The sequence below is a fragment of the Apostichopus japonicus genome, chromosome 3 (assembly GCF_037975245.1).
Source record: "Apostichopus japonicus isolate 1M-3 chromosome 3, ASM3797524v1, whole genome shotgun sequence".
Lineage (NCBI taxonomy): Eukaryota > Metazoa > Echinodermata > Holothuroidea > Aspidochirotida > Stichopodidae > Apostichopus > Apostichopus japonicus.
The window spans coordinates 24,254,949-24,276,518 of NC_092563.1; the positions used below are offsets into that span (position 1 = coordinate 24,254,949).

Genomic DNA, 21,570 nt, shown 5'->3' on the forward strand with positions numbered 1-21,570 from the left:
ACTCCTACCTCTTCAGTTAGCCTATACACAGGAAGTGCCCAGTATCACCTCACCTGTCCACCTCAAAGTGTTTAATCACTCATGCATGAAGTTGTATAATAATTGGACCATGCTTGCATCAAGGTAAACAGTTTGGTTGTGTGAATGGCTCCATAGGGCCATTGTGCGTTTAATACTTTAATTGGGCCCATGTGCCTTGCAAAGTTTCAAAGCAGTTTCTATTGAGCTCCCTGGATTGAAGTTCGCCTCAATAGACTGTTGCCTACTGTATTAATGGAATGAACTGTCTGAGCACATAATATTATATTATAATATGGTTCCTTGTCCCTTTGAGGCTTTGGATGCCATGGCTCGCCACTTCGTTCTATCCTCCGCTGTTTATGCCACATAATAGGCCTGAAGAATTTAGGAGGGGTGAATGTCCCAGTGTAGACCTATAATGGTTTGGGCAATAGGCAATGCATACTGCTAAAGAGATCGTGACAGAATAACTATACATGTGCAATACGAAAAATACTCTTTTTTCCACAAAAAGTAGAATAAGAATGTGATAAAATAGCTCAAAATGAAGCTAAGAAACTCCCATATTTAATAAAATATGCCTGTCATGAAACAATATTGTGCCTACTGATGACCCTGCATTTTACGGACAATTAATACTAGTTTTCGAGACGGAGGCGGTTTTTACCGGTATTTACCAGTTTTTCCCGGTTTTTACCTGGTTTTTACCGCTTAGTGGGAAAAACAGGTTTTTCCCGGGCAGAAGAGTGGTGTGGGAAAAAAAAGGGTAGGGTTAGGACATCCTACAATCAAACTGTTTCAACAGAAATATCATCCTATGCTGTTTCTATTAGAACTCACCTGAGAATTGATGACTATGTGTGGAGCCAGACCGTTTAGTGATGTCGTGTTCAGGTCGTGGAAGTTGAACTGAGGCATCTGCGAGGGGCTCCCGGCAGTTGTGGTCGTCGTGGTGGGGGCGAGGGTCACTGCCGCTGTGGTCACTGTGGTGGTGATTGCAGCTGGTGGTTCAGATACCGGTGCTAGGAGCAAGCTTTCTTCCTTTGGCTTACCTACGGACAGCTTCTCTTTAATGTAGCGCAAACGGTCAATCTCTTTGAGGAATATAGGTGGATCCAGTTCCTTGAGGGATGAACAGAACGAGGCAATATTTAATTTTTATGTGCTATGAAAGGGTTCATGCAAAATCATGTTGGTACCATGTTTGTACATCTACATCTAAACGTTTCAATGAAAAATAGCACCAAAAAAAAAAATTTGCATTTGATTATTTGAAACGTGTCATGACATCTTCCAAGAATAAGCAAAAAAAATTGGGAGACACACCTCCACTTTTGTAGAGTGTAGTCTCACAGACCAGATGTGATACTGCACCCATCGAAACACTTGACTAGTAACACAAGGTGTACTCACATTGATATCCAGGCCCAAGTTCTTACAGAGAACTTCCACCTCAAATTTGAGGTTGAGCTTCAAGCTGGGTGTTTGATGCAACTCTGCCAGGACATTGATGATAGCCATAGTCCACGGATTTGGAGGTTTGAAGACCCGGCTATTCAGACACGCCTCCATCACCTTGGCGACGAATGGAACCACGTAAAGGAGCTCTGATTGGCCTTTGTGGAAGGCTTCGAAGAGGAGAGACTTGAGATCCAGATCCTGTTGAGAAGGATAACAACGTGAGTTTATTACTGCCGTTATAAAATCAAACTTGAAAAATCTACAACTCCCTCCCCCTCTTTCTCTCTCTCTCTTCATTGTCTCTCAAAGAAAGAATAAAAAGGAGACACTTTGAAGTTGAAAGAAATACCTTAATACAAGATCACAGCTGAAAGAATTGCACAGAGCATTCACAGAAATTTTTCTATGTTAAATCGACATATTAAACAAATTTTTACTTAAGCATGATTGATGAATGACCGATGTTCTATTGTACGGCACTAAATCAATAGCTATCTCTGAAGAGGTATGAATTTTACTGCAAAAAATTAATCTTACTATTTGCAAAATTGGTTTGTTCTTTGCAAGCGTCAACAGTCCAAGCCAATGTCCCAGATTCTTCAGAAGAGAACGATCTGAGAAGTTGGAGGCACTTTTGTCGGAGCTGAGGAGAACCTGGGCAAAATATGAAAAGACAATATCTAAACAGGATCAAGACGATCATGACAAAGTAACTGTCAAAAAACTGTTTAAAAAAACAGATTGATGTTATAAACTGCAACATTAACATTGAAGGAAAAGAATGCAATTTTTCTAGTAAACAAAAATCTTCAAAGCTCTCATCAACAAGTTTATCAAGTGTTCTTTCTACTACATACTCAAATGACCTTTTTTCTATATTCCCTTTACTAGGTGTCATTTTGCAAATATACCAGATTGCAGTCTCTTTGCGAGAAAATGGCAAATTTACATCCGTTTTAAAGTTCAAATTATTACAGTGGGCTCAAGGCTAGGGCTTGTTGCTAAAGTTATGTCTATGTTAAACCTAGGTTAGTTCCTACATTAGAAATGACACCATGATTGTGGTTAGTTATAACAACTCTCTCTTGCCAATCCCAAAATGGAGTGAGAATTTAAAATATCTGTTTGGACTTGGCATTAAATTTACAACCAGTTACCATTTTGTCTTGTTTTGACAAACCTGAACCGCTCAAACGACCGATTCACCTCTGGGTGATCCATGACGGTCAGATGCACCTCATTTGTTATCTCTGATGCTTGACAATATTATGACTATGGCATTTTCATTAACACCGCATATAATTAGAGATCTATCACATCATTTCATATAATTAGTTAACACCGAATATAATTAAGAGATTTATCAGATTTTCCAATCCTAAACCAAAGCGTAGCATTCCAATGACAGTAATTTATTAATAGCCAAGAAACATTATCCACCACCACGAGCTGATTACAGCTCCTCCCGGCGATTGCTTGGTCATTCATTGCTTGCCCTACCGTACAATGGCCTTGCTTCATTGCAGTGTATGTGGGAGTGAGCTCGTCCAGAAGGCAATATTCGATATGGACAAACCAGAAATGAAATCTACTTTTTTTTCTTCGAGCTGAGAGAAACTGTTTATAATGGTCAGGGCATGTAAAATGTCCTAGAAAAGGTAGATCTGGAATCCCCACAGCTAACTGAAAATCACAATGATTGGAAAATACTTTAACAGAAATGTTACATATGTGAACATGTTAGACTAACAGTAGACTAACCTCAATGTTACTGTATGTTTCCAACATGACCTTCTCTACGAGTCCTTGGATTTTCAGATGGTCCACCAGATTGGCATAAAGTTGATGGAAGTTGATTTCGATACTAGCTCTCTTCATTACAAGATACTGTGCTAGCCAATCAATATGCTCCTCTGTAATAACCTCTGACAATTCTTCTCCCTGTTGAAATATAAAAGAAAATAGTCTTTGCATTATGTTTACAAGGCTTTCCCTATACAAATTTTCTAAATTACAAAAGGTTAAAGAAACCAGCGATTGAATGCTTTTACATATAGAAACCAAGTACCCCCTACATACAAACTGGGGTGCTTATAGCAACAATACTCAATATGGTGTTCTCTAGCAGTGTAGAGCTACTATTGTTTTTGTCACAAAAACAACCCCTACCACCCCCCCGCCCCCCCCCAAAAAAAAACCCACTCATGAAGAGTTAAGAAACTGTTACCTTTTGTGTCATGTTAGATAGAGATAGGTTGTTGAAGATGAAGGCTACTTTCTCCTGGATGGCTTCTGGAGGTTCCTCACGGAGTTCTGAACGCTTGTCCTTTGCACTTAGCAGAGTGTCGATGTTGGTGGTGTTAGCGATGGAGGGCTGAGGGAAGGTAGAACAGACTGAGTGGTCATCACTAGGTTACCAACCATTGTGAGCATTTACCACAAATCATATTTACGAATAGTTTAACTCCGCACTTCTCAATCAGCATTTATACAGTGTGTATATCAACGCGGTGGGATCGTTAATTTTGCTTTCCGACCCTTTTCTTCCACTGATGTAGACAAAAGCCACTATTCATACCATGTGTACACTAGCGACCTCTTTGTGTATGTGTCGCCTTAAAGTTGCGCCTGTGCAATGAACACCTCTCTTCAAAAGCTGACGGTGTTACACAGAATGGATCTGATAAAACACACCAGTCTTTCACATTTTAATCTTGGGTGCAGACACCAGCAGCTGCACGGTTTGAGATGGAAGCTGGTTAAAAGACATACGGTGGTATTAGGTTTATAACGGCCTAGTGGGTATTGAAATTTTCATACTCTATTTCCATAACGCTCAGGCTTACAATGTCCAAACCTGAAAAAGATTCACAAAAGTCCTGAGAGGAGACCTCTTTAGGGGTGCCACGATGCTAGCTAACTTCCTTTGATTAATAAAACCGTTCCGATGCGGGACTTGTAGATGTGGGACTCACCGGGTTACTCTTTGGAAGTATCTTGCTGACGGATGTTGTAGTAGTGGTGGCTGTCTTGGGAACGGATACCACACCTGTCTCTGCCGGCCCGCTGACGGTAGTCGTCGGACCGGCTGGTACTGGAGCTGAGCTTATATTTGGACGAGACGGCGGCTCCATGGACTGCTGACCATACTGAATGTACTGAAATTAATAATCAACAACTGTTTACAGAAAGACACAAACAACAACAACAAGAGGACAAAAGGGATTTAAAAGTTGTGGCTTTCAAACTTTCACAGAAAATACCTCCACTCGCCCACCCCCCTTCCCCCAGAAGAAATGGCAGAGACATATCTGTTGAATATGCTGAAACAATGCAAACATTTTGTGGTGACTAAATGCAACAGTGGTTTAGTATCACAAATTCCAATACTATTCAGCAGTTTTAATATTTTCGCAGCATCCCAGTACATTTGAAATCTCCCAAAAGACAATCTCCTAGTCACTCAGCTTGTACTCCCTACTGCACGATGCAACTGTCAAAGATCCAACTGGGACTTTACAGTCGTTCTATTAATGTTGAAAAACCTTCAGATGTCTTATACTTCTTAATGTTCTGGTTCCTATCCCAGCTAGATATTTTTTGGATAGGATATCTAAAAAAAGTCACTTCTTGAAGCTCTCTTCATAAGTCAGTTCTTCACAAGTTCTCTTCTTGCATTAGATCTTAGAGAATACAGACCCGCTTCTGACAACGAGTAGACAAATCTCTGTTACATTAAATTGTGCACCAGAAGCAAGTAGGTTCATTTCTCTTCCACCGGGTAAAATGGCCGACAAACAAGACCGAAGCACAATTGTGGCAGTGGGTAAGGGTAAGAGATGGGGTGGGAGATTGTCTATTTACCTCAATCAGTCTTTCAGGGAATTGTGAGAGATGAGGAATTGATGCTAGATGCTGGCAGTACTGAGGGTACTCCTTCAGACGAGTCTTGAACTTGTCCAGAGCGGTGATACCAAACATGAAGGTCTTGCTGTCGGGAGATTTACGAAGGGCATCTAGAATGTAACGTAAGGCAATGCCGAGGGCCATGTACCTGAGGATGATAAGACATGATTCAACACAGTGGATAACACAATGTGTGTAAAGGTGTAGCTGAGATGTCAAGATAGTGACACTGTACCATAGTGTCTGAAACTGATAGACAGACAGTAAACTGGTTCAGAACAAAACAGGATATCTGAATTTGGCAAGGATGGACCAGACACAAGCATGTTTAAACTACCATTTAAGAAACGGCTGTTTCAAACATCTCACAAATTTTTTCGGCGACTTTAATCCCTAATCATTGAGCATAATAGCATTTCCTGCGTATAAACTCTTACATGGATTATACGAGGTGTCTACGCAGCAATTTGTTTGTCAACGCGTTTATACGTGATTGTACTTGTTTATACGTCTTTATACGATCATGTGCGCGTACACATGTCCAGTTATACGTGAGCGGTACTGTACGCTATGCATATTGAATGTATGACATTGAGTCTCGTAACTGAGTGCATTGAACTATAGATGAAAGTTGAGGAAAATACCGGTTGTAGTTACGATACCGGGATTCATGTTGCAACACTACCGGTTGTGTGAAATCCGACTACCGCACAACGCTAGGGGGTATACACACTACCTTCTTCATACATTCAATTTCTCATTCCATCCTATGGTAGTATGAAGGGTAGTACACACACCACATTCTACAATATTCATCATTTTTCACTCCATCTTGTGGCAGTATGAAGGGCTGGGGAGTATTCACACTACCTTCTACATTCTTTATACATACATCTTCTCATTCCATCTTGTGGTAGTATGAAGGGCTGGAGAGTATTCACACTACCTTCTACATTCTTCATATATTCATCATTTTTTCACTCCATCTTGTGGCAGTATGAAGGGCTGGGGAGTATACACACTGCCTTCTACATTCTTCATACATTTATCACCTCCAAATATCTTGAAACTACTGCAGTGACAAGGTATCAAACGTGATCCATCCACATTCTTACAATACAATCAATCTTTGGAAAACTTTGTGTTTACAGTTGAATAAAAATAATCATAATAATGTTTGATTTATATAGCGCTTTATACCAGCGATAGGTGTCAATGCACAATACAGACGTTATATTACCCCTGGTCAAAGATAACCTGTCCCAGAGACAATCCCTCCAGTCGGCTGCAGTTACATACTGCGCCCAATGACAAGTTACATCACAGGTACCCCCATTTAACCCCTGGGTGGAGATAGGCAATTGAAATTATTACCATCACTTATCTACATCACTAACCAGGTGACAGATTACATGATATACTTACGTGACAAGACCCTGCTCGATGATACCACCAAACAGACAAGCTGTAATCATCAGCTCTCTCTCAGGGTACTGATGGTAGAACTTGTATTCCTCAAATAAGTTCCTCAGCATACACATGAACACATCCTGAGTAGAAACAAACACAGATTAATACTAAATCCCATATGACAACAATGACCAGCTCTTCTCCTTTATATATTCGGGTCAAATCTCAACAGCAGTGATAACGAACTGATCAAGTAGTCAAGTAGTGCAAGCAAGTCAAATTTTTCCTTTAATGCCATTCTTTCTCTCCCCTCCCCTTCCCCCTCCCTCAACCCCCACCACCTGCATTTTGCCTCCTGCTTCTCCTTCCTATGCCATTCTAAAACGGAAAGAATTTAATATTGTAGCATTAATCATCCAACCATCCATCCTATAGCTCCATCGTCCATAGTGACGACATCAAAATCAAATTGCTACCGAAGAAAACAGAGTCTCTCCTCACCCGCTCTTTCTTGACTGTTGAGTCCTTAAATTTCTTGAGCTTCATGAGAACATCATCCACTTTGATTTGGTCCTGCGGCTGATTATAAATCTTCTGAAAGATTCTATTGGCTTCTTCGTCTATTTCCGGTGGGAAGGTCTGACTTAGTTCTGGCCAGAGATTTGAAATGTCAGCTGAAAAATATAAATTAACATCACAGACAGTTGGCTCCCAAACATGTCACAAATTCATCTATCTAACATATTTCTGTGATACCTCCTCACATAGATAACCATGAGATTGAAGTCATTTTTTATACAAGCTTTTTAGCTTTTAAGGTCCTAAGTTTTAGCTTTTAAGGTCCTAATTGAAAATAAACTTTCCATCCCCTGGACTGGGAAACAAACAAAAAAGTCTCAGAAGGAATCAGGAATGCAACAAATAGTTTAAAATACACCATACCATACTGGTAAATGATAGCACAAGGCTAATACATCGATAGGCAACAACAATGCAACTGTTCCACAGTTACCTGCCACAATAGCTTACAGGAATTGTACATACTTTGGAATCATGTTCTTTGTTTACTGGGCATCATGGTTAAATGGCTAAAGGTAATGGACTTGTGATCTAAGGATTGCAGGTTGGAATCCTGGCCAGATAGTTATGATGTGTCCTTGGGCAAGGCACTTTATCTCCATTGCCTCTCTTTACTCAACTGTACAAATGGGGGGGGGGGGCCTGCGAGGTAACTTGTAATTATAGTTGCATGTGCTGGTGTGTGGGAGCACACTATGGGAAGTCCCCCAGGCCACAAGTTGATGTGGCACGCTGTATGACCCCAGGAGCCACTGTTTGAATTGTAGACAATTTGGGTGCGTGGGTGTGACAAGTTACCAATGAACAGGAGTTAAATCTTATTAAAAGTCGTGTGCGAAGGCCTTGCCTTCATACAATACTAGAAACTTTGAAATCTTAAAGTCTCAATGTGTGTTTGCTAAATTTGAACTTCGACCATTCCAGCATACTGCCCTAAAAGCTCAGTGAAAATAACACCGTTCTATGCAATTTTCATATAAATGATCCTTATTTTTATTGAGTTGTCTGTCGTAAAACATTTTGAGCTGAATAAAATTCGCCAGATTTTTTTAACGAGTCCGTAGATTCTACAAATTTCACTCAAAATTTGCAAGACCTGCCCAACAGATCATCATCTCTCTGTTTTGTTTTAGACTGTTGGGCATAGGACTTACGAGAGGACCATACGAATATATATATAGGTTACATTTTGTGTAACGAACATGCCGATATGGCGGTCGCAGTGACTAGTCAGAGTGCATTTAGAATAAGAAACATTGAATCTGCTTCGGAAGTTGGTTTTCCAAAATTCATCAGCAAACACGTATTGAGACTTTAAACTTTTAGCATTAGATTTACGGCTTTTGATATTATGCAGTTGCCACTAACAGGCAGTATTTCTACTCTACAACTTTTCGATTAAAAGAGGAAAATTTTTCCCAAAATTGTAAATACTGACAACAACCTGGTTTGACTGATCCAGGAGTTCTTGGTGGCTGGTTAAGTGCAGCACCGGTGGCTCCAGTCCCTACAGGATTGGTCATCATGTTTCCAGGCCTCATGTTGCTACGGAGACTGTTATCCATGCCTGGCAGAAATGTAAAATGTCAAAAGAAAAATATGTCAAATTCATAAATCTGCCAAAAAAAACTGTTTTTCAAACTTAACCTTTACCAATGATACTGGAACAGTCAAATAAACAAGATACCAACTGCATTACCAAGTTAATAATGTTCATACCATGAGAGGGGTTGTTCATGCTTCCAAGACCGACCGTGCTAAGAAGCGGAAACTGTGGTGCAGCTGGAGGAGGGTTACTGAAGGCTCCACTCAAAGGACCACCTGGAGGAAAGCCTTGTATAGCCCCTGGTGTTGTTGGAGTAGCACTGGTACCAATAGGCGCTTGGAGGGGTGGCATAGGATCCATCTATAAACAAAATCAAACTGAACACTTAAAAAACAATATCAAAAATATTAACAGCAGATATAATACTTTCAAGTTGTTCAGGTCTTGCTACCTGAACCATAAAGATATATATTCAATTCTACAACATTTCAAACTGATGTCGATTTATTGGAAGTCAAGCCAGAAATTTGAATAAAATGTGATATATAATAATTCATAGAGAAACCTGCAATATTTTACAATGAGTCACTGCACCATTCAGAAAAAGAGATCTAGAATTTTTTCCGGTATACCACTTTGAGAGAAACATTTGTCATGTTTCAAGACAATGCACCTAAGCACACGTCAACACCTATATGAAGGAGATGCCTAGTTGGTTGTGACTAGCACAATGTTATATGTTGTAAAGATGTGAGATCATTTACCGGAGAGTTGATCCCTGGAGCTAGACCGGGTCCTAATCCAGGACCAATATGGGGTGACAGAGCTGGCAGGGCATTCTGGGGTTGAATGACCCCCTGAGGGGGCCTCACACTGTTCAACAGGGGAGAACAGTTAGATACCATCTGCATTATGACATCACTGGTTTCTGGGGAGACGTTGCTAGGGTAGAGGAACAGAAAACAAAATGGTATCATCAAAATGTACAAAACAATTTTTTAAATTTTAAACTGACTACTGCTTGTGACCTAAAGGCAGTGGTGTGGGAAGATTTTGATCACTTTCTCAAGAACATTTTACCTTCATCAGTCCATTTTTTTGGGTGAACAATAAAGTGAAAGTCAAGACTTTGTAGTTCGCTCTTTACGTGTCACTTGTTTATGTCGTCCAAAGTGTCGGGGAGAAGAAATGAATATGTATGAGATGGAATTCATTAACCTTTATTTTATATAGTTTTTATTTATCTTTATCTGATGAAAAAGAGAAAGAAGATGAAAACTAAGAGAGTGGATTTGTTTGATGAATTGTATTTCATATTTCTAATAATTGTTAGATTTTGGTAAAATTGTCAAACAAGTGCAAAAAAAGCATCATACTTCAGACAATAGGAGTTGACCAAGAAAATAACAAAGAAGAATATAAAGATCAAGATTTCATAAAGGAGTGGGTGGGGGGAAGGTGGCGAGGTGGTGGGGGGGGGAGATTGAAAGTTTGTTCCTGATGGAGAGCAACATGACCAAGATGCATACAAACACGAGTAAACCAGTTTCTTTACGTGGATTTCGTGATGATCTTATAACTGGGAGGGAGGGGTGGGGGGCAGGGCATTCATCTCCTGACTTTACTTTGTCATACAGTAAATTGGTTCCTGTTACCACTTGGTAACCCATTCTCAGTTATTTTACTGCTATTATCAGAAAGATACTTTTTAGATAGCTCACTTTTGACAAGCCTGAAGACAAGCCAGTATTGTAGCGATCGTTTCCGTTGGAAGAACACCGGTCTTTCCACCCCCGGGTAAATCTCTTGGCTCTGGAGGAACCAGACCAGAGACTTGAGGAGCTTTCCTTTTAAGAAAGGTAAGGGTACTCTTCACAAAAGGCTCCTGTAGACAAATTGAGGGGAAACAAATTATTGCATGTTTCACATCAGTCCTGAGATAACAGTTCAAATAATTGACTGGGAGGAAACATGTTTAGGAAAAAAGAAAAGAAAAGAACGATTCCTCATTTGAAGCTAAATGAGCTACAAAGCAAGCATCTTCCTTATACATTTCACAGCCCCCAAAAATCCTTTGCTGATATAAAAGTTACACACTTCTTTGTAACCAAAACATTCTCACTTTTTTTGACAAAACAACTCAATAACATATTTTACAGGGACTGTCAAAATAGATGCAAAGGTCAAATCATTCTTTCGGCTTGAACCTAAAAATGTACCAAACAAAAAAATTCAACTTTAGTCAGAACTGCCACATTTTTGGATAAGCAGATTGCATAATCTTCCACATTATTCTATTTACAATATACATATAAAAACATAACTGGGGAGAGCTTAGGTAACAGGATGTAAACCACTATAACTGCTTAGTAAAACAGTTGACCTAAACTCAAAAGTGAAATTACCAAATCAAATTGAAAGACATTAACGTTAACGACGGTGTCTTTCAATCATAAGGTCCCCAGTTTGAGTCACTCCAAGATTAATGTTTGTCGTCCAGTTACAGAGTTGTTGACAATTGATAATTCATAATCATGGACGTTAAATATGAATGTAAGAGACTGACTTCGGTCAGCTTGCGGCTTTGATAAGCCAATGAGGCTTCTTCGCGAGTTCCTGCTTGCAGGAGGATCTAAAATACATACATACACACATTCCAACTCTTTTTAACTTCCTAATATATACATAACTAGACTCACTCCAATTTCTCTGATCTTGTCCGTCATCCATTTCTCTAGTTTCAGGTACTCTCGTCTGGAAGCAAGGCATGCCAGATCGATCATGAAGTTGTATTGTTGTGTGCTCAGTAGCAACAGGAGTGCCTTGAGGTCCTGGGCGATGTCCAGGATACGTGACAGCCTGGTCTGATCGTTCTCTGCATTGAGGTACCATTCCGCCATCGACTTTATTATGATCTTTTGAATGGTCGGAGATCGACCCTGAGAGGCGAAAGTAAAATACCACGATCGAGATTAGACATAGCTTTAGAAAATCTCATTTCCTCATGATTACGGGACTCCTTCAGGAAGGATGAGAAAATAAAGCAGCTATGATTTTAGGTCAATTTGCTGTTTCGACACATGATTAACCGTAAGTAGCTTTCAGTTTGATTCCTAACAAGTCTGACAAAATTCAACACATGAAAACAAGACACTTTTGTAGAACAGGTGACACACATTACACACCTTGGGCTGGTTCATAGAACACACAGTGATATGCAAATTAATGTTTTAAATGTTAAAAGAAACGATTAACCAGAAATCCGATGGGCTTATTGTGATTTAACCCATGAAAATAAGAGAACAGGTGAAACACGTTACACAACTCGGGCTGGTTCATAGAACACACAGTGACATGCAAATGAATGTTTTAAATGTTAAAAGAAATGATTAAAAAAGTTTTTCAAAAAAGTGCAAAAACTTGACGCAAAATGGCCACTGTTCACACATGTAAAACACTCTCTAAGTAGATGCAGGCCTCGACTTCTAGACTATTTACAAGCTAAATGCAAGTGGATTTGTAGTGTAGTAAAAAAAAAAGGCACTTGAAATTTCTGCCAGTGCAACATAGAACATCAAAATCAATACGATGACCGACATGCACTGTAAGGAAAATGTAAGTGGAAACTTGATTTTACAAGTAGATATGTTAGGCACAAGTTTGCATTTGTGGCTACAACGTGGCTAAAATTGTTAAAGATTCCAGAGATGTACAAGTACCTTACCAGACATGTGTGACAATTCTATTCGTAGATAAAGCACAGGATGGGTTTTATAGTACAGTTTGAAGTTTGACATATTTTCCACTTGATTTTCGTACTCAAATAGTTTACAACGCCCATAACGTACCTGTCCACTCCATGCATAGTGTAATATAATCCCTGAGTTGGCATGATTACCCAAGAAGGTCGGCATCAAGGCTCGGATCAGCTCTGACTTCATGAAAGACCACGAGGACTGTCAAAAAGAACCGAAATCATACAAAATTTGACATGTCATTCCGTATGCAATCTCTTCTGATTCTATTCAACAGTCAGTATAATTAAGTGACCATAATTCTGCAATACATTGCTATCTGAGAAGCTATGGGCCGAGAGATGGGTTCAATTAGAACCACGAGAAGTTAATCATTACGAAGGATTAATTCCGCAGGGATCGACAAAGCCAGGTCCAGGCAATAGATTTATGAACGATCATTATTAATCATTTCTTTGATGAGGGTGCTAGTTATTAACCCATGTCCTGCATTAAGTTTTAATGACTTAGTTGAAGATGTCTACTACTTTTCTTTGTGAAGGGCAATGATTATAAATTGATTTTGTGGTGAATTCTCATTACAAAGTTGGGGGTGATCCCTAATTTTTGCTAAGGGTGCTTGTTATAAGCCTCGATCGTACTGAATTATCTGCATTTTTCCAGAAATCGTGTCTTGGCTGGTCTTATGTATTGCAAACTAGTTGCTGTCATCAGTAACCTGACCAAAGAATTACAACTGGAAAAAAAAGAGGGAAGATTGGCATAATATTTGCGAGATTGCAAATAAATTTGTTACTTTTTACCTGAACTTGTAGGAGAGCTAAAAGCAGCAGATCGGGGCAATTTTTAATCGGAAACGTGAAAAGGAGTTGAACTTGATCAGCCTTCTCTGTCTCTGCCAATTTCAGAAGGACTTCGACGAGTTCCAACGATTTCCTAGGAGAGAAGGTCGAGAGAAGCTGTCAATAAAATACTCAACTAAATTCACATGAATCTGAATGTCAGGTCGCTGACTCTCCCTCCTCTTACACCGGTGATAGTCTCAGCAGCTACAACTACGCAGCTCAAAACCACACTATCGTCACCAGCTCTTTTCTACAAAATCTTGTTCCTGACCCAAATAAAAAAAATGTTTACATACAATTTTCAGATGCTTTCGCATCATCAATGAAAGATTAAATTCACAGCAATTAAGGTGTTTTTAACAGCTTTAACTCTTGTCCAATCTTACCAAGTCGCTATCTTCTTGTTCTCATCCTCTGGAGGGGATTTCAGGATGTCGGTGACGACTTTACGGCTGCTTTGAAAGTCGGAGAAGCAGAAGACTTCTGGGAACTTCAGGGCCTGCTGTATCCAAGAGAGCTGCCGTCAAAAAATCAAACAAGAAACATTAGTGACATCACAACAGCGACAAGTGATTACCGCATCATTTACCTTGTCATGAGACAATCATCAGGACAATCACTAAGATTTGACTCTGTCAATTAATCAACAAACAAACACATTCTTTCTTTTATTCCCCCCCCCTTTTTTCCCCTTCTAAAGAACAAGAGCACCAGCAGTTGATAACTCTGGTACGTTGTTATTTGACACAACTTGCACTTGCATGTTATGTTGGAAACACGATGATATTTGACACAACTTACGTCTAAAGTTGGATACACAAGTCGAAAGAGGAAGATAAGGTTGTCTCGTTCGACTAATTATTCTGTTTGATTGATTAATATGATCCAAGAACAGTTTAGCATCTATCATCTGTAAGTATATCACTATGGACTCCACTGTCAGTTTGTTGCACTATTGCCACAGACAGATGTTAATAAACATTTCTATTATTTTGCAGACCTGATATGATCAACCCTTGGCAAAGATGCAGCAGACCACTCTCACTCAAGCAGCTGCAACTCAACCCTAGCCTAGCCTACCGTTGTACAAACCAGCTTGGGAGAGAACTTTGCTGATATTATTATCTGTCGAGGATAAAACCCCTGCTAACTACAGATGGAGGAGTAACTCATAACAATGCTACTTTAAACTACACTAAATCCTTAAAAAGATCTGGTACGAGGTGGGCATCAAACTTTGTTTGAATAATCCGTTTACTTCGGTTGATGAGGAAATAAGATGCCACCGACCCCCATGCCCTCCCCACCAAAAAATAAAATTCTTTAAATCAGGGATGACCCTGGGGTAAAAATAAAATCACGGAACTTTGCCAAAATTGCGGTATAGGCTCCAGTTTGCTTATGCTACAGTGTGTTAGGATAATAGTTTTTGTCCCCCTGCAGGTTGGATATCCATAGATAATGAAAAACATGAGAACGACGGATCAAAGCTGTTGTTAGAAATTCACGGAACATGAGAGGTGTTAATCTCAGAGGTAGAAAAGAAATCACGGATATTCCACAAATTCGAAGAAAAAGCTCATGTCTGTTAAATAGAAACAAAAGCTTAATTTAAGGTGAGGCTTACCTGTCCATCTTTGTTGTTCCACACTTTGAACAATATCTCGACAGGAAACTCTGTTTGTGTAGCTCTAACAATGGCATTCTTCACCATCTGCAATGCCTTGCCATCCTTAATGATCAAAGCTGGATGGTCTAACTCCATGGCAACGACATGAAAGTTCATATGAGGAGCTACCTCTTTTATGACGTCCACAAAGGCATCAATATTCCATGAGTTGGCTGACCCATCGCTTCTGGTTTCCCTACCATCACCCCAAATGGTGCCACCAGGAGTCTTATCAGGAGGCAAAATAAATAAGAAAGGTTATGCCAACAGTCAATTTGTTTATTTGGTTCTGATTTTTTTAAGTACAATCTAACAACAGGGGTTCTCAATAGGTGGCCTGTGGGCAAAATCAGGGCCACCAAAGGTTTTCAGTGTTGCCTTGGAAAGTAATATTTGGTTTTTCTTTTCTTAAATAGCCCCTGCAGCAACTGAACAGCCTGCCCAGTAGTACACTTTTTCAATCTATGTATTGTGAAATTTTGATTCTGTTTGGCCACTTGCTCCAACTGATGTTTTCCTCTACGCCCTTGTAGAAAATTATTTGAGAAGATCTACAAACTATGTGACAGCACCATCATAATCATGTTAAAGTGAATGTAAGTGTCAATACAAATATGGGTATTGATACAGAATTCAACAAATATCAACTCTTAAAAAGTCTGGTTATCATCCCAAAGGTAAATTGAATTCTCAATACACAACAAACTCATAATCAGCCTGGTCTAGCTATTTCAGGATAAAATCAAAATTTAATTTATTGATACCTTACTACATAAAATGTGTATGTACAATTGGTGGGGACATTTATCAATCTCTACGTCTCCCTAAGGAAGACACAAACCCTACCATTGATAATGGTCTATGTGATAGATATAACTGTCAGAACAACCCACCCACCCCACCCATAACACCCTCCTCACCATCATACCCTCCTCACCTATCTTCCTCATCCACCCCACCCTCCACAGCCAGGAGAAGCAAACCTAGATAGATATAGCTGCCATGAACATCTCTCAATATTACTCCTCTCATATTCCTTACATAATATTTTACAGTAGCTATAAGCTCTCCTGCACTTTCCAGACCCAAGCAGGTACTAAATTAACTTCCCAAGACAACTTTTTTTGGGATATTGCAACCTACATTCTACTTTGAAATTAAACCCTTCACAAATCCGTTTAGATATTTACCTGTAAGGGATGGCTATCTGTAAGGGTATCATGTGTCCTGGCCATCATGCCAATGACCTTAGCAACTACCCCTGGATTGAGGTTGGGATTTACCATCTTCAATGTCTTCTTGCAATCGTCTGGACTAGCACAGCAGGCATACCCCATCTCTTGGAGCATGTCTGCAAGAGAAGCATCCATCTGGAAAAAATATATAAAAGGAAAAGAAATGAACCCTCCTGAGATGATCCTTTGAATTATTCACTGGTTCACAAAGAGTGGAGAAGTCTGCTTGACACCTCATTCAAAGGCCTAACGTTGTAACTGTGGCCTTGTATTCTACGAAAAAATCCCGAAATTTGTTTCCCTATCAAAAGCTTTGGCACATTACAAGTCAATTTCTTTGCAAGTTGGTTAGCAATGCATTAACATACAACACAAACGATGAGCCACTGAATCACTTTCGGTCCATGGAGACTTGATAAGCCAGGTTTATCTGCTAAGCACATCATTACATCACTCAGTGTTCATCCTGATGTCATTTACTGGGTCAAACACTCAATGTTGACCTTAAAATGACTGAAACACCCGATCTGTGTATCTCAAGTTTGCTGCATCATTATCACTCGATTCTTTCCCCACTGTTTGCCACTGAAATATTCCCCAAATTATTTGGTATGATTCATTTGCAATGCTTACCACTCCTTTTGGAATGTTTGAAGGGTCATTTGTGATTCTGTCCATGGTGATATCTTGTCTGTCTGAGTAGAGCAACGGTACCAATACCACAGGCACTTGCTCTACTGGAAACTCTGCAACAATATAAAAAAAAACAGGCATGATTGGAAATATTACTGTTGAAATATGTGATTTTGCACAATTTTTGCCCACAGTGATGAATACAATATACAAGTATCAAAGTCTGCAATCACTGGACCAAGCCAACATCATCGAGGACTTTGAGAAACTGAAAACAATCTCTTTTAAACAGCTAAGCTTTGAAGCTAGGGAAACAGCTGAATCATGTTAAAATGCTGTTACATAACCAGAGAAGATGAAACCAACATACTGCTGCACGTACATGTATACTGTCAGAGCATATCCATGCATGGAAATTCCCGTTCAATTCGCAGCAGTGTGTTAAGCCTTATTTGGCTATCACGACAATACGGTCTAAAGTCTGTGTTTTCGTCAACTGCCGACTGCAGACAAGAAGCTATACAGACATGGCTGAAAGCCATTCATCCATCCATGGTCACTGCAAATTCTGGCTTGGCATCAACATTAAGTGTGAGCATCAGGAGAAATGATAACGACTGTTTTTAATGTCTGTTAAACAAAGTAGCCTTCTTGAGAAGTGACGACAAGTTTACCTACTCAAACATGAAATGCTGGTCTGCCTAAATGCTTGTAACGACTATGTGTTGTAAGCCGACCGAAAAAGCAGCCTAGTTTGACCAAGACTTACCTTTCTTCAGAGCTTTAAGGAATGCAGCGGTCTGAGTGGCCGGGATTCCTAGCTGATCTTTGGATCGATACAGAAGATGAGTCAGAAGCAAGTGTAATATTTCCACCGAGAGATCGGCAAGACTAGCTTCGGGTCGACTATGTTGGTCTGCGTCAATGTAAAGCCTCAGGAAGTCAGGCAAACGTTGCTTAACGTACTGCAGTGCTGTAAATATAACCAACAGAGTGACCAATTGAGAATGGAAGCAATGTCAAAGAAATAAATATAAGAAAAATGAGGGAATTGTCTGGATTTTGGGGTTTAGATGATCTACTGACAAGAGATGAGGAATTCATTGTGAAACATCATGTCATAAATGTCCATATAGGAAGTCATTTAAATTCTACTAGTAATATCAAATACTTACAGATGTTATCTACAGGATCCTTTACGTCAGACTTAAATCTGGTCAATTTCTATTTTACCACAGGTTTGTAAAGATTTCTTTACAAAGATTTAAACAAAACATTCTCAGCAACTCTCACATTATACAAGAAGTTTGTACTTAACTGAATATGTGTAACTTGATCTATACACCTGATCTACCCTATACACAAGGTTCTTGGCTCTATACACAGGTCTAATCTACAGTGTATATGTGTAACTGGCTCTATACACCTACTCTACCACATATCTTCATATATATACACGGTTCACTGAAGATGAGTAACTGGCTCTATACACCTACTCTACCACAAAACTTCATATATATACACGGTTCACTGAAGATGAGTAACTGGCTCTATACACCTACTCTACCACATAACTTCATATATATACACGGTTCACTTGGGATGTGTAACTTGCTCTATAAACCTACTCTACCACATAACTTCATATATATATACACACGGTTCACTTGGGATGTGTAACTTGCTCTATAAACCTACTCTACCACATAACTTCATATATATACACGGTTCACTGAAGATGAGTAACTGGCTCTATACACCTACTCTACCACATAACTTCATATATATACACGGTTCACTTGGGATGTGTAACTTGCTCTATAAACCTACTCTACCACATAACTTCATATATATACACGGTTCACTGAAGATGAGTAACTGGCTCTATACACCTACTCTACCACAAAACTTCATATATATATACACACGGTTCACTTGGGATGTGTAACTTGCTCTATAAACCTACTCTACCACATAACTTCATATATATATACACACGGTTCACTTGGGATGTGTAACTTGCTCTATAAACCTACTCTACCACATAACTTCATATATATACACGGTTCACTGAAGATGAGTAACTGGCTCTATACACCTACTCTACCACATAACTTCATATATATACACGGTTCACTTGGGATGTGTAACTTGCTCTATAAACCTACTCTACCACATAACTTCATATATATACACGGTTCACTGAAGATGAGTAACTGGCTCTATACACCTACTCTACCACAAAACTTCATATATATATACACACGGTTCACTTGGGATGTGTAACTTGCTCTATAAACCTACTCTACCACATAACTTCATATATATACACGGTTCACTGAAGATGAGTAACTGGCTCTATACACCTACTCTACCACATAACTTCATATATATACACGGTTCACTTGGGATGTGTAACTTGCTCTATAAACCTACTCTACCACATAACTTCATATATATACACGGTTCACTGAAGATGAGTAACTGGCTCTATACACCTACTCTACCACAAAACTTCATATATATATACACACGGTTCACTTGGGATGTGTCACTTGCTCTATAAACCTACTCTACCACATAACTTCATATATATACACGGTTCACTGAAGATGAGTAACTGGCTCTATACACCTACTCTACCACATAACTTCATATATATACACGGTTCACTGAAGATGAGTAACTGGCTCTATACACCTACTCTACCACATAACTTCATATATATACACGGTTCACTGAAGATGAGTAACTGGCTCTATACACCTACTTTACCATATAACTTTATATATATATATACGGTTCTCTGAAGATGAGTAACTTGCCCTATAATCCTACTCTACCATATATGTTCATACACGGTTCACTGAAGATTAGTAACTTGCTCAATACACCTACTCTACCATATATCTTCATATATATACACGGTTCTCTGAAGATGAGTAACTTGCTCTAAAAACCTACTCTACCATAAATCTTCATATATATACATGGTTCACTGAAGATGAGTAACCTGCTCTATACACCTACTCTACCTATACACACGGTTCTCGCTCTATACACCAAATCTACCATGTCTTTATATATATACACGGTTTACTGAAGATGTGTAACTTGGTTTATACACCTGATCTGCCTTATACACATGGTTCACTCAAGATGTGTAAACTGCTCTATAAACCTACTCTACCATGTATAAACACTTCTTTGTGAAGTTATATAACATTTCCTCTTATAACTACATAGTTCCATACTTATCACAGAAACCAAGTCATATCTTATCTCATACTTGGCAATACAACTTGCTGTTGTCCTAATCAATAAAACTGAATATCTTCTTCTTCGGTTTTGTAACTCTTAAAAGTAGATTTGTAAATCGAACCCTCTGACATCAGATTGTTTTCAATATCCATGTCTTGCTTATTTTATATTTTACTTTATATATCCTCCAATTTACCTTCCATATGAAAAAGAAGAATTTGATTTATTCCTTTTTCCTGAAAAAAAAAACAATTCATTGTGACACACAGGTGTGGATAAGCTCACTAATGGAAATTGTGATCTTTCATGCAATGAAACAAACAATATAGGTTTAATACCAAAATTCTTGAGGTCTGTACTGGCAGAATGGGTAAGAGCAAGGCCGAAGACCACTTCCTTGACTTTGGTGAGTTTCAGAACTTTACTGATTTGATGAAGAAGTTGAGGTGATGGCTTTAAAGTCTGTTTAAAAGAAGAAAAAAAATAAAGGGAACAATGTCCATTATTACACAAAACTACACACAGTCAAGCAACCGCGGTAACAAGCATCAACAATGATGTCATGTAATCCATTATGTAGGCAATTTGGATTTGCTTCTTCCAAACTTGACCGCATCACAACCTCAACGATCTTTTACTTTCAAGCTGACATGACCACTGAAGGAAGAGCAGAAATCCAACAATCTTAGGGATTTCTTGCCACAGTTTATAATATTTTGGTTTTTAAGGACAACACTGGATGCAAGATTTTACCATTACAGATCACCAGGTTCCAGAATCACTGTGGCCCCAACTGGTAAAATATGAATGTCATTCCAAGCTTTACTTTTTGAGCTATGGTATTTACAGGGACTTCTTAACACCCTAAACTCTATTGACCTCAAGAGATCTTTGACCTGAACATAAATGATGATAGGGTTCTTGTACACACCAAGGTGCATCAACATACAACACACAAACTTTATAAGCATGTGGTAACTCTAAGCAAGTCCGTTACCTCCACTTAAAGTAATGTTACTTGAACTGCTAAATACAATAGTATGAAGCATATCAATTCTTTTGATAATTTGAGACTGACCTTCTGATGGCTAAGTGGGTTGTCAACAGCAAAACACAGGCTACTGATGAAACTAGGTTTTGCCACCAGCTGTGAGCATTCATCAACGAGATACTGGGTCTGTGTGACAAGGAATCAAGAGGTACATGTTCTGATATATATATATATACTAGTAAACAACTAAACAAAGCA

At 39.1% G+C, this 21,570-nt stretch overlaps 1 protein-coding gene across 2 annotated transcripts in view; it reads right to left on the reverse strand.

Annotated features, from left to right (window-relative positions):
* Positions 1 to 21,570, reverse strand: part of LOC139965568 (CCR4-NOT transcription complex subunit 1-like) — a 40,302-nt gene that overhangs the window by 15,610 nt on the left and 3,122 nt on the right. Inside the window, exons 3-25 of one of the 2 annotated variants that reach the window (XM_071968069.1) lie at positions 21,400 to 21,498; positions 20,660 to 20,783; positions 17,830 to 18,033; positions 17,061 to 17,173; positions 16,383 to 16,562; positions 15,151 to 15,420; positions 13,910 to 14,040; positions 13,482 to 13,614; positions 12,772 to 12,879; positions 11,623 to 11,862; positions 10,645 to 10,808; positions 9,688 to 9,865; positions 9,097 to 9,283; positions 8,822 to 8,944; positions 7,300 to 7,472; positions 6,814 to 6,938; positions 5,347 to 5,536; positions 4,458 to 4,640; positions 3,710 to 3,856; positions 3,244 to 3,423; positions 2,020 to 2,136; positions 1,435 to 1,680; positions 862 to 1,143 (exon numbers count right to left, since the gene is read on the reverse strand). In XM_071968069.1, coding sequence (XP_071824170.1) covers positions 862 to 1,143; positions 1,435 to 1,680; positions 2,020 to 2,136; positions 3,244 to 3,423; positions 3,710 to 3,856; positions 4,458 to 4,640; positions 5,347 to 5,536; positions 6,814 to 6,938; positions 7,300 to 7,472; positions 8,822 to 8,944; positions 9,097 to 9,283; positions 9,688 to 9,865; positions 10,645 to 10,808; positions 11,623 to 11,862; positions 12,772 to 12,879; positions 13,482 to 13,614; positions 13,910 to 14,040; positions 15,151 to 15,420; positions 16,383 to 16,562; positions 17,061 to 17,173; positions 17,830 to 18,033; positions 20,660 to 20,783; positions 21,400 to 21,498 — 3,897 coding nt within the window. Of the gene's footprint in view, positions 1 to 861; positions 1,144 to 1,434; positions 1,681 to 2,019; positions 2,137 to 3,243; positions 3,424 to 3,709; positions 3,857 to 4,457; positions 4,641 to 5,346; positions 5,537 to 6,813; positions 6,939 to 7,299; positions 7,473 to 8,815; positions 8,945 to 9,096; positions 9,284 to 9,687; positions 9,866 to 10,644; positions 10,809 to 11,622; positions 11,863 to 12,771; positions 12,880 to 13,481; positions 13,615 to 13,909; positions 14,041 to 15,150; positions 15,421 to 16,382; positions 16,563 to 17,060; positions 17,174 to 17,829; positions 18,034 to 20,659; positions 20,784 to 21,399; positions 21,499 to 21,570 lie in introns of both variants that reach the window. The other variant, XM_071968068.1, reaches the window with a different exon arrangement.